Source organism: Entelurus aequoreus, linkage group LG10, assembly GCF_033978785.1.
Source record: "Entelurus aequoreus isolate RoL-2023_Sb linkage group LG10, RoL_Eaeq_v1.1, whole genome shotgun sequence".
Lineage (NCBI taxonomy): Eukaryota > Metazoa > Chordata > Actinopteri > Syngnathiformes > Syngnathidae > Entelurus > Entelurus aequoreus.
In genome coordinates this window covers 17,105,527-17,118,026 of record NC_084740.1, presented here as the reverse complement: position 1 = coordinate 17,118,026, position 12,500 = coordinate 17,105,527, and the positions used below count along the sequence as shown (strand labels likewise).

At 37.3% G+C, this 12,500-nt stretch overlaps 1 protein-coding gene across 2 annotated transcripts in view; it reads right to left on the bottom strand.

The window, feature by feature from the left end:
• Positions 1-12,500, bottom strand: part of grik4 (glutamate receptor, ionotropic, kainate 4) — a 1,090,788-nt gene that overhangs the window by 1,413 nt on the left and 1,076,875 nt on the right. For both annotated transcript variants that reach the window (XM_062060216.1, XM_062060217.1), the window contains 2 exons: positions 11,567-11,695; positions 5,318-5,436 (listed from right to left, as the gene is read on the bottom strand). In XM_062060216.1, the coding sequence (XP_061916200.1) occupies positions 5,318-5,436; positions 11,567-11,695 (248 nt within the window). The remainder of the gene's footprint in view (positions 1-5,317; positions 5,437-11,566; positions 11,696-12,500) is intronic.

Genomic DNA, 12,500 nt, shown 5'->3' with positions numbered 1-12,500 from the left:
TAAAAGTTGATTTAAGTTGTTTAAGTTGTGATGTGTATTTTGAGCTTGTCATCCTCGTCCAGACAGAAGGATGACACGGCAGTGCGGCTGGATCAAAAGAGACGTCGGAGACGCTTCGCAGAACAAAATGTTGCTCTATTACAAGCGAGCGTCATTAAATAGGTCTGCAGTACCCAGAGGAGCCTAGGTTAAAAAAATTAAGGACTCCTAACTTGGAGAAGCTAAACCAGCTGTGGGTGTGTGCTAGGTCAGGAGAGCACATCCTGACCATAAAAGGAGATGTTCGTGGGTAAGTTTCTGGAAAACAACTGCTTTAAGTCATAACTCAAATGTTGGCGTTGAGCTAGACAGGTAGTCTTTTCTCAAGGATAGGGCTACCACTTTGGCATTCCAAAGTCCCAATTAGGGCCTCTTTCCTATGAGAAGTGATCCAATCCACCTGCGAATATCAAACTAATGGGCCCTTATGTATTTATGTGCTCAAATTGAAATACCACTCTTTACTTAAACTTGGTGGTTTGCTTTCTCCATATGTAGAACATAATATGAGTTAATTAATTCACTTCAGTTGCAAGCAAACATTTGAGTTACAAAAAGAATCCCCGCCGTTAGTTGGCGTAGCAAATAAATACACAATAAAACCTGTAAGATTTGACCAAAACAGCGATCTTACTCGCTAGCACTAGCTTAAAACTATAGAGGTCAACATAACTTTGTTTTCCAACCACGGGAATTGATATTCACTGACTAAAAGAAACGAATCATCCAAAAAATGGCCGAGCGCGTCAAGGAATTCCAGTGTATCGCTGCTAGTTTGCACCATACTGAAGCAGATTGAGTATTACGCCGACCAAGAATGTTAAAATAATATCTAAACGGCGGACATTTATCCATGAAAATATGTAAAAGCTGCTGATGGTGTGTTTGATGGAGAAGCAGCTGGAAGGAGATACCATTGAATTCCACTCTCCAGTGTAAATGCTGCGAATTATTACATAACTTCATAAATCTCAATTGTATTTTTTTTGTACATTTACTTTTTAAAATTATTTTTTTCTTTTTAAAAGGCATGTTACATGTTGAAACTGTGCTGTGTTTTAAGTCAGGAGCCTTGTAAGTTGAAGTACTAAAAATAGTGCTGTTGAACAATTAGGTTTTTTGTTTTTTTCAAAATCACACTTACATATTTAAATCATCTTAAAAAATAAATTTGGACACAAATACAATTTCATTGTCAGTTATACTCGAACTTGCATGATTAATTTGCTCAAAACACTATTATCTTAAGTCCCCGCAGCAAGTCTCCCTTGCACTATATGCATTGACCTGATCACTGACCGTATAACAACCCTCAGCCTCTTAGGTAACCATCCGCGCGCGGTTAAAGGAGCATGTACGGTCAAAATAAATAGTGTGATTAATCTGCGTACATACACGATTGACATATTTTTATGTGATTAATCGTATGCGTTAACGAGATAACTTTGACAGCCCTAAAAAAAAAAAAATCATAACAAGTGGAATAAATGAGTTAACACAGGGGTGTCAAAGTCAAATGGACGGAGGGCCAAATAAAAAATTTAGCTACAAGCCGAGGGCCGGACTGTTCGAATGTTCATTGAAACATTTTTAAATGACGCATATAGTCTAGTGAACCTAATTGAACCTACTGAAAACCTAACAAATATATTCCAATATGATCAGATAAATAAAGCAATATTTTCTTATGGCTCTGTCAGTAATCTTTAATTTTCAACAGACACAAAAGACAAATTTCCTTTATATAAAAATCCCCATAACATGAACATTAAATGAAAGAAACCGGTATTCAAGGCACCATCAGTAGCCTATATTTTCTATTTTAGCAAAAGTGGGCTAAATTTACTTCAAAGAAAAAAACAATAATAGCAATTTTCTATCATCCACTCAACTGAAATATTTTTAAAATATAATTAAATTGAAATACAATAAAATAAAGTGCAAAAATCTATAAATCAAAAACAACACTTTGTTTAAGGAGAAGTAACATGCAGTGAAAACAAATATTAAACTTTAACTTTTAAACTTGAATTGAGTAAAAACTCTAAATATGTGATTGCACAGTAATGTTCACATTAAACCCCCCTCCTCCCTCCGTGGGAGGGAGGCGAGTTGGGTGCCCGAAACCCCCCGCTGGTTTCGGCCCGCCCCTTGGCGCGCGTGGCACGGCGGGCTCCGCGACCCGACGGCTGGCCCTCGTGGCTTGACGGCGGGCGCGTCCCGACGGGCCGCGCGTAGGGGTCAAACGCAGAAGTCTCAGGGCCTCGTGGTGAGGGGGTGGCCTGCGGGTTTCGGCCCGCTTGACCCCCCCGCTCCGCTTGGCGCGCGCGGCACATGACGGGTTCCGCCACCGACGCTCGGGCTGCAGCCCGACGGTGGTGCGGGCCCGGCGGTGACGCGCGGTTTGGGGAAACAAAGCAGAAGTCTCAGGGCCTCGGGGCCGGGTTTCGGCCCGCCCCCTTGGCGCGCGTGGCACGGCGGGCTCCGCGACTGACGGCCGGGCTGCAGCCCTTCGGCCGGCAGGCGCGTCCCGGCGGGCCGCTCGCCCCCTTTCGGAACCTTGGACCGGCATCCGCTTGGTGCGTGTAAAAGATCTGCGGTCTAAAAAAAAAAAAAAAAAAAAAAAAAAAAAAAGATCTGCGGTCTGCGGGCCGGTTCTAATAATAAATCAAGATCATCCCAAGGGCCGTAAAAACCTTCTCGCGGGCCGGATATGGCCCGCGGGCCTTGACTCTGACATATGTGAGTTAACAGGTGTAATGTAACAAAAACAAGTTGAATTTTTTTTTTTTTTTTAATCTGTGAAAAGTTTGTACATCTCTGTTCCAAACCCTATAACATGCTTCTCACAGTTATGAAAAACGTTTGGAACTCAGTTTTACACGTTATAAAACAATTACACGTAGATATTATAGAACATTACTGCGTTGTAACGTGCAGTTAAACAGCACGTCTCGGCGGGCATAAGAATTGACTTGTGAGACAGCGCCCTCTGCTGGATTAATTGCGCTAACACCTTTACCACCCCTGCAAACATTTGCATTTTAAAATTAAATGATAGTCCTATTATCTTTTTTTTGTTGTTGTTGTTGTTGAGGAAAATTAAAATACGGGATGTATAAAGGAAACAATTTAAACAGAAAGGTGCTGGAAAGAAAAGTTTTGTGTTAAAATTGTTTCCCATGAAAAATGGGAGGGTTAATCTAGTGCCATCAAACAGCTTTGTATTAAAATTATAATAAAATTATAATATATATATATATATATATATATATATATATATATATGTGTGGGAAAAAATCACAAGACTATTTCATCTCTACAGGCCTGTTTCATGAGGGGTTTTCCTCAAACCTCAGGAGATTGAGGAAAACCCCTCATGAAACAGACCTGTAGAGATGAAATAGTCTTGTGATTTTTTCCCACACATACATATTACGCTCTACCACGGTATCGAGCACTATTTTTTGGATAATCTAATTAAGATATATATATATATATATATATATATATATATATATATATATATATATATATATATATATATATATATATATATATATATGGACACATGAGGAGTTATGTACTTAACAAAAAAAGGTGAAATAACTGAAAACATGTTTTATATTCTAGTTTCTTCAAAATAGCCACCCTTTGCTCTGATTACTGCTTTGCACACTCTTGGCATTCTCTCCATGAGCTTCAAGAGGTAGTCACCTGAAAGGATTTTCACTTCACAGGTGTGCTTGAAGCTCATCAGAGCAAAGGGTGGCTATTTCAAAAGGAACTAGAATATAAAACATGTTTTCAGTTATTTCACATTTTTTTTGTTAAGTACATAACTCCACATGTGTTCATTCATAATTTTGATGTGACAATCTACAATGTAAATAGTCATGAAAATAAAGAAAACACATTGAATGAGAAGGTGTGTCCAAACTTTTGGCCTGTACTGTATATATGATTCATAGCACAAAAAGGGGGAAGACATTTAAATTTGAGTAAATACAATACACAGCCTTTAAGATATTTTCTCTTTTGACACAAATAATAATAATAATAATAAAGGCCGTTCTACCCACTACGCCATGCCATGTTTTCCCATTTACCGTAATATTTCGCAAAAAAACACTACACATTTTACAGTATAATTCTGGTTATTGAGTTGCTAGTTTTTTACTGTTAAAAAAATACAGATTTGTTCTTAACCGTGTACGTAAACAAGATATATAATAATCAAATGCATAGGCAAATTCATATAACATTCAGTGTTACAAGCGGCCCTCTGAGGGCAGCCATAACTACAATGTGGCCCTCAATGAAAATGAGTTTTTTCAAGGTATTTAAAACACCAGTCTGTATGATGAGTGCGGTTCTACACCACTGCAAACTACAACCAAAATAATAATAAACATTGCAAAAATAATTATCAACATTAGTCCTCTCCAAGGTTTCTCATAGTCATTCACATCGACGTCCCTTATGTGGGCTCTGTACCGAGGATGTCGTTGTGGCTTGTGCAGCCCTTTGAGACTTTTGTGATTTAGGGCTATATAAATAAACATTGATTGAGTGATTGATTAAGCTTACATTATATAAACCAAAAACAGACACCTTGAAGTGAAACACTTCTCTATAGTATTGAAAAAAAAGGACTCACAAGTTGACATTCACATACTGTATGTTTATTGAATTAAAAATCACAGTGTGGTCCATTTGAAAAAAATCCAAAACAATAATCTAGTATCATTTTAAAGGCATCACATAGTATATCACATTTTGCTAGAGTGTAGGTACATTTATTTTTTTTAAATGTAAGAAACCAGCGAACAGCTTGTTTGGAAGAAGGCAAAGCTGGCTGCAAAGCGGCAATAACACGAGGCTACATTCATTTGTATCACAGCGATGACCAAATATTTACTCTTACCAAATAACTTCAGCTATAATAGCTTGAACAAAAGGTGATGGAAAAAAAGGCTACGGCTGCCAGCACCATTAATTCACTTGACGACATTCAGTAGGACATACTCCAGTCTATGCAATATATTAGGACTCCGGTGGAGAATAATACACATAGGTGTGTCGTTTCGGTGAGGTAAATCTTTGGTTTTTGTGCTGATTGCGTCTGGAAGAAGACGCCTACATGTCACATGTGTGCATGTGTGTGTGTGTCTGTGTGTGCAGGGGGCAGGAGTCTGGCAGCCCCATGGACAGGGTGAGGGTGCCAGTGGGGGCAGAGGGAGACAAAACAGATGCATGTTAAATAATCCTCTCTCACCTCGCTTCTCGGCGTGTGTCTCAGCATCCACACAAACTCTAGCACCGCCATGAAGATGGCCACCAGCAGGCCGCACACCAGCACCACAAAGATGCCGCCAATGTTCTCCATGCCCAGACCTGCGGGTAGAGTGGAACATAAGCAAGTAGTACATACATTTTTTTTTTAATTTTTTTTTTTAAGTTGAACCCCCCAAAAAGTTATATTGGTATAAAAAGAGACTTCACATGTTTTAACGCCGTGTTTTTCAACCACTATGCCGCGGCACACTAGTGTACCGTGAGATATTGTCTGGTGTGCCGTGGGAAATTATGTAATTTCACCTAATTGGGTTAAAAATATTTTTTGTAATTATAATCCGCAAATGTGCCATTGTTGAGTGTCTGTACTGTCTAGAGCTCGGCAAAGTAACCGTGTAATACTCTTCCATACCAGTAGGTGGCAGCAGGTAGCTAATTGCTTTGCAGATGGCGGGAACGACGACAATGGTTTGCAGGTAAAAAGGTGTCTAATACTTAAACCAAAAATAAACAAAAGGAGAGTGCCGCTAAGAAAAGGCATTGAAGCTTAGGTAAGGCTATGCAGAACTAAAACTGAACTGGCTGCAAAGTAAACAAAAACAGAATGCTGGACGACAGCAAAGACTTACAGCCTGTGGAGCAGACAGCGTCCACAAAGTACATCCGTAAATGACAATGACAATCAACAACAAAATAGGAGCGTAAGACAAGAACTAAAACACTACACACAGGAAAACAGCAAAAAACTCCAAATAAGTCACAGCGTGATGTGACAGGTGGTGACAGTACACCTACTTTGAGACAAGAGTGATGCATGCTTGGTTATGGTTTGGATTCATATCCAACAATTGCGAGAATAAAAAGTCGTTCTCGCAATTGTTGGATATGAATTCAAACCATAATGTCGGCTGTTGGGTTCCATTTTTTAATGTTTTCTGCTGGTGGTGTGCCTCAGAATTTTTTCAATGAAAAAAATGTGCCTCGGCTCAGAAAAGGTTGAAAAACACTGTTTTAACAAAAGTCTCCGATAAAAGTGACTCGGGACTTCCTCTCTACAGTCTTTTTTTACTTATGACATTTTATTCCATTTTATCACAGCGGTTTGAGTAACAATGTACATTTTATGTTAGTACCGTATTTTTCAGTGTACAAGTCGCTCCGGAGTATAAGTCGCACCGGCCGAAAAGGCATAATAAAGGAGGAAAAAACATATATAAGTCGCACTGGAGTATAAGTCGCATTTTTTGGGGACATTTATTTTGATAAAACCCAACACCAAAATAAATAAAGAATAGTGAACAACGGGCTGAATAAGTGTACGTTATATGACGCATAAATAACCAACTGAGAACGTGCCTGGTATGTTAACGTAACATATTATGGTAAGAGTCATTCAAATAACTATAACATATAGAACATGCTATACGTTTACCAAACAATCTGTCACTCCTAATCGCTAAATCCCATGAAATCTTATACGTCTAGTCCAGAGGTCGGCAACCTAAAATGTTGAAAGAGCCATATTGGAGCAAAAATACAAAAACAAATCTGTCTGGAGCCGCAACAAATTAGAAGCCATATTACATACAGATAGTGTGTCATGAGATATACATTGAATTGAGATGACTTAAAGGAAACTAAATGAGCTCAAATATAGCTACAAATGAGGCATAATGATGCAATATGTACATATCGCTAGCCTAAATAGCATGTTAGCATCGATTAGCTTGCAGTCATGCAGTGACCAAATATGTCTGATTAGCACTCCACACAAGTCAATAACCTCAACAAAACTCACCTTTGTGTATTCACGCACAACGTTAAAAGTCGGGTGGACAAAATGAGACAGAAAATGAAGTGGCATAAAACACGTCCTAGAAAGTCGGAGAAAGTTATACATGGAAACAAACTAAAGGTGAGTTCAAGGACCGCCAAAATTAGTAGGACAAAACGGTGCTCGCCAAATACTCGAATCAGTGAAGCATGTTTAATACAAACAGTGGGCTTTATAACAATTAGGGAGGTTTGTGTCATGTTTGTCCTCATACAGAAACCATATTAAAACCAAAAAAATGTTTTTTTTTCCCCTCATCTTTTTCCATTTTTCATACATTTTTGAAAAAGCTTCAGAGAGCCACTAGGGCGGCGCTAAAGAGCCACATGCGGCTCTAGAGCCGCGGGTTGCCGACCCCTGGTCTAGTCTCTTACGTGAATGAGCTAAATAATATTATATGATATTTTACGGTAATGTGTTAATAATTTCACACATAAGTCGCTCCTGAGTATAAGTCGCACCCCCGGCCGGCCAAACTATGAAAAAACTGCGACTTATAGTCCGAAAAATACAGTAATGCACATTATGCACTCATCTGTCATCCAAAAACAGACGTGAAGCTCCTCCTCTCCACAAGCAGAAAAGGCATTCGCTCCAATGATGCCGTCTCACGGCGATTGAAGATAGAATACTATTTTCTTGTCCGTGGAATTATTTAACATGGCTTTTGACCTGATATTTCCATATTTGTACCCTTCTCTTTCTGCATTTCTGCTCGCTTGTGGCTCATCAGTAACTGGACATTACACATTTCCCCAAACTACGGAACGGGCCGAGGGTCAAAAAAAGAGTCAACACACATGCACATTAGTCACACGGTAAAAAAAATGATCATCATTAAAATAACTTATAGTAATCGCGTTATTATCGCGGGACATTTTTGGGTAGCAGGTTATAATTTGCTTTGTGCATGTTTTTAGCTGTTTGCAAATGCACCAAATCATTGAATTTCAATATTTTTGATTCCATAAATAAAGGGTTTAAATGTTCTCTATACCCGACAATATGTATATTTCTAACTGATCTTTTTTTGTAACATTGTTAGTGAATGAAGTGTACTTTTGTAGTTGTTTCCCCATATTTCTACAGTTTTTTTGCTTTATCCATCATTGAAATATTTGCCACTTTATGTTTTACATTTTTTATATGAGATTTCCAGTTAAATTTAATCGTACAACACTTAAAACCTTTAGCATATCCATATGTGGAATTAAATGATGGAAGGGACTAAGCAAAGAAATGAAACCAAGCACCAATATGATTCAGTTTAAGAGACTGTTCAAACTACAAGTGTTCACAAAGTACACAGAATAAGAATTATGATGAACATCTTGAACCTTTTTTTTATATATAGAGATTATTTATGTATTAAATATTTGTTTACTTACTATGATGTATTATTTATTTATTATTTATTCACTGTTCTGTTACAGAGGACAAGGAAATGGGATACAATTGCTATGGTATGAAAAGGGGTAGGATTAAATAATTCTTCCTACTCCTTTTCGGACGCGCTGTAATGAAACAACTGGAAATGTGTGATGCACGACATTGTATCGTATGCATGTTCCACATAAACTGAATTGAACTGAAAACTGAATTATTACACCCAAAAATGTGTTTTCCTTTACTCTGTCAATGTATTTGTGTTTGACTTTCTCTGCTATTGTTACCAAAAAAACATTATTTTAATTTTACTCAGGTTTAAAGATAGTCTGCTTTTGTCAAACTATCTTTTTTATTTGTTCATTTCTTCTGTTATTTGTATCTGCTTCTGTGTGTTCTCTCCTGAACAAAAGACAGACGTGTCATCTGCAAAAAACAAACAAATTCTAAGTCCTTTGTAACTTTACAAATGTTGTTTGTATAAAGATTGAACAATTATGGTCCTAGCACTGATCCCTGGGGTACACCATAATATATATTTAGCGCTGTAGATGTATGTTCGCCTAGCATGCGGCTCTTTAGTGCCGCCCCTAGTGGCTCCCTGGACACTTTTTAAAAAGGATTGAAAATGGAAAAAGATGGTGGAAAAATAATTTTTTTGTTTTAGTGCGTTTTTTGTTTGAGGACAAACATGACACAAACATTCCCAATTGTTAGAACTACCACTGTTTAATATGTTTGTGTGTATGCTTCACTGATGACACTGTTTGGTGAACATCGTTTTGTCCTACTCATTTCGGCAGTTCTTGAACCCACCATAGTGTGGACAGTGACGCAACAGTTTGTTTACATGTAAAATCTTCCACTCCTCTGTCTCATTTTGTCCACCAAACGTTTTATGCTGTGCATGAATGCACAAAGGTGTGCTTTGTTGATGTTATTGACTTGTTGGAGTGCTAGAAAGGCATATTTGGTCACTGCATGACTGCAAGCTAATCAATGCTAACATGCTATTTAAGCTAGTTGTATGTACATATTGCATCATTATGCCTCGATTTGTAGGTATATTTGAGATGATTTGATATCCTTTATTTATGTCCTCTGTGTATTTAATTTATATTTGCATGTCTCATGACACATTATCTCTATGTAATATTGGCTGCATTTCAGACAGTTGTGTGCCATGTTGTTCCAGACCACAGCAAATATTACCTAGCTTGCCAAAGATTGTAATACATCTATTAAAAGAAGACAGCCTGCAGTTTCCTTTAACTTGGACACACACATCTATACCTTTGGCCATTAGAAGCCAATAATTTCCAGGCGTTATCTCACCTTCTGAGTAGCCTCTGATTTACTAATGCTTTCTAATGTTGTAAAAATGTGTAGAATAAATATTACATTTCAACATTTCTGTCAACGAAGATTTGCTTCAGCCTGTGACACATGGTAATTTTGATAGTAGGCTATTATAGCTAATATAGACACTTACAACATAGGTTGCCTTCATTTTTTGCGGCTCCAGACGGATTAGTTTGATGTATTTTTGGTCCAATACGGCTCTTTCAACGTTTTGCGTTGCCGACCCCTGGTCTAGCTTCACATATTGCTTCTTGTTGGTGAAGTAGCTTCTTACTCAGTTCAAGACCAACCCTCTGATGCCATGCAGTTTTCATTTGTTGATTAAGATACTGTGATTATTTGTGTCAAATGCTTTTGTCAGAACCATGAACACTGCAACACTGTTAATAATCTATGGCAATAGTAATTTCCTCTGTTATTTCGATGAATGCCATCGTTGTTGGAATGTTAGCTCTGTATCCGTATCTGTTGACCGTGAGCATTCTACTTTTATTCATGAATTTGTCCAATCCGTTAAATAATTTTTCAATGATTTTAGAAAATTGGGGAAGTAATGAAACAGGTTTATACTAAAGTTGTCCCGATACCATTATTTTGGTACCGGTACCAAAATTATTTCGATACTTTTCGGTACTTTTCTAAATAAAAGGGACCACAAATAATTGCATTATTGGCTGTATTTCAACAAAAAAATATTTTGGTACATTAAAAATATGTTACTTATTGCACGTTTGTCCTTAAATAAAATAGTGAACATACTAGACAACTTGTCTTTTAGTAGTAAGTAAACAAACAAAGGCTCCTAATTTAGCTGCTGACATATGCAGTAACATATTGTGTCATTTATCTACATATTATTTTGTCAACATTATTAAGGACAAGTGGTAGAAAATGAATTATTAATCTACTTGTTAATTTACTGTTAATATCTGCTTACTTTCTCTTTTAACATGTTCTATCTACACTTCTGTTAAAATGTAATCACTTATTCTTCTGTTGTTTGGGATTATTTACATTACTCTCAAATTTGGGTATCAATCCGATACCAAGTAATTACAGAATCATACATTGGTCATATTTAAAGTCCTCATGTGTCCAAAGACATATTTCCTGAGTTTATAAACATAATATAAATAAAACAAAAACAAAAGAAGATGTTGTGATGCCAAAAAATATTGACGTAATCATATTAGGATCGACTAGATAAGCTCCTGTACTTGGTATCATTACAGTGGATGTTAGGTGTAGATCCACCAATGGCGTTTGTTGACATTTTGATCAGACCTGTACTTTTCAGAGGCGGTATAGTACCAAATATGATTAATTAGTATCGCGGTACTATACTAATACCGGCATACCGTACAACCCTACTCTATACTGTGGTTTGTAAACTGGTGTTTGTCTACAGAGTTATAAATTGGTACAAATTTTGCTTGCGAACTTACATGTTTCAAATGATAGTAGGAAGTGGTATCGAGTGTAAGCAGAGCGTTGAATGAAGCATAGACAGGTGGGAGCACAGGTGGGAAATTTAAAGAGGGTTTGAGCGATGATTGGCAGAAAATGTGATGGGGAAGACAGCCAAGGCAAAACAACATGAACAGACGAGGACATGAGAGGGACGAGAAGATGAACTAAAAGACGAACCTTTGGCCCTGTGGTCCTCTTCCTTTGGACACTTTCCGCCATCCCACCACTTCCTCTTGAGAATTTCTAAGCGATTGTCCTCCTGCAGCTTAAGGATGGCCAGGTCAAACTCGTCACGATACACCGAACCTGCGCAAAAGAAAGTAAACTGCAATTTAGAGAGCGAGAAGAAAGGACAGTTTGGAGCTGACACAAAGCAGAAAGTTGACAGGAACACATTTAAAAAAATGTTTGCGATGTTTGCGCTCACTGAAAATGACTGCGGTAGATGGTAGAAAATGGATGGATGGGGCCGTTTTTTCCTCAAAGAGCCAATCAAAAGACTGTATGGTTTATAGTTTTTTTAACTGTTTTTTTGTAAATCAGAGAAACAATCACTAGTATCAGTTATGAGATACGACATGGATCAGAAAAATGTATTCTATTCAAATATTACTTTATTGGTGGGAATACCGGCTATACAAATTTTTTCATTCATTGATTTTTTTTTCTGTGTTTTCACTGTAAACAAAATCTATAAGGCGGTGCCATATTTCCATGCTTTGACAGTGACAGCAGCAGTTTGAATTTTCCTTCAACTGAAAAAATTTGCGGAATTTTAACAATAATAATAGGAATGAAAATGCATTAATGTATATAAAAAGTATAGGTAAATACAATAAAAATGTATGACATGATAAAAATGTGAGTACAAAATTTGTACTAATCTATCTGGAGTTTACACAAATAAACTACTACATAACAGAATTGCAAACCTGAAAAGTTAATAAAAAAATTAAAAAAAAGATTAAATACATACAATTTAAAAAAACAACCTCTCTAACTTTCTCTCCTTACTTTTGCCGCGGGTGTCAACATATTTAGGTGCGCAACCAGCTGACATGCTTCTGACAGTCGATTTAGATGCACAATTTTTTTCTTTTTTTTTTTCTCT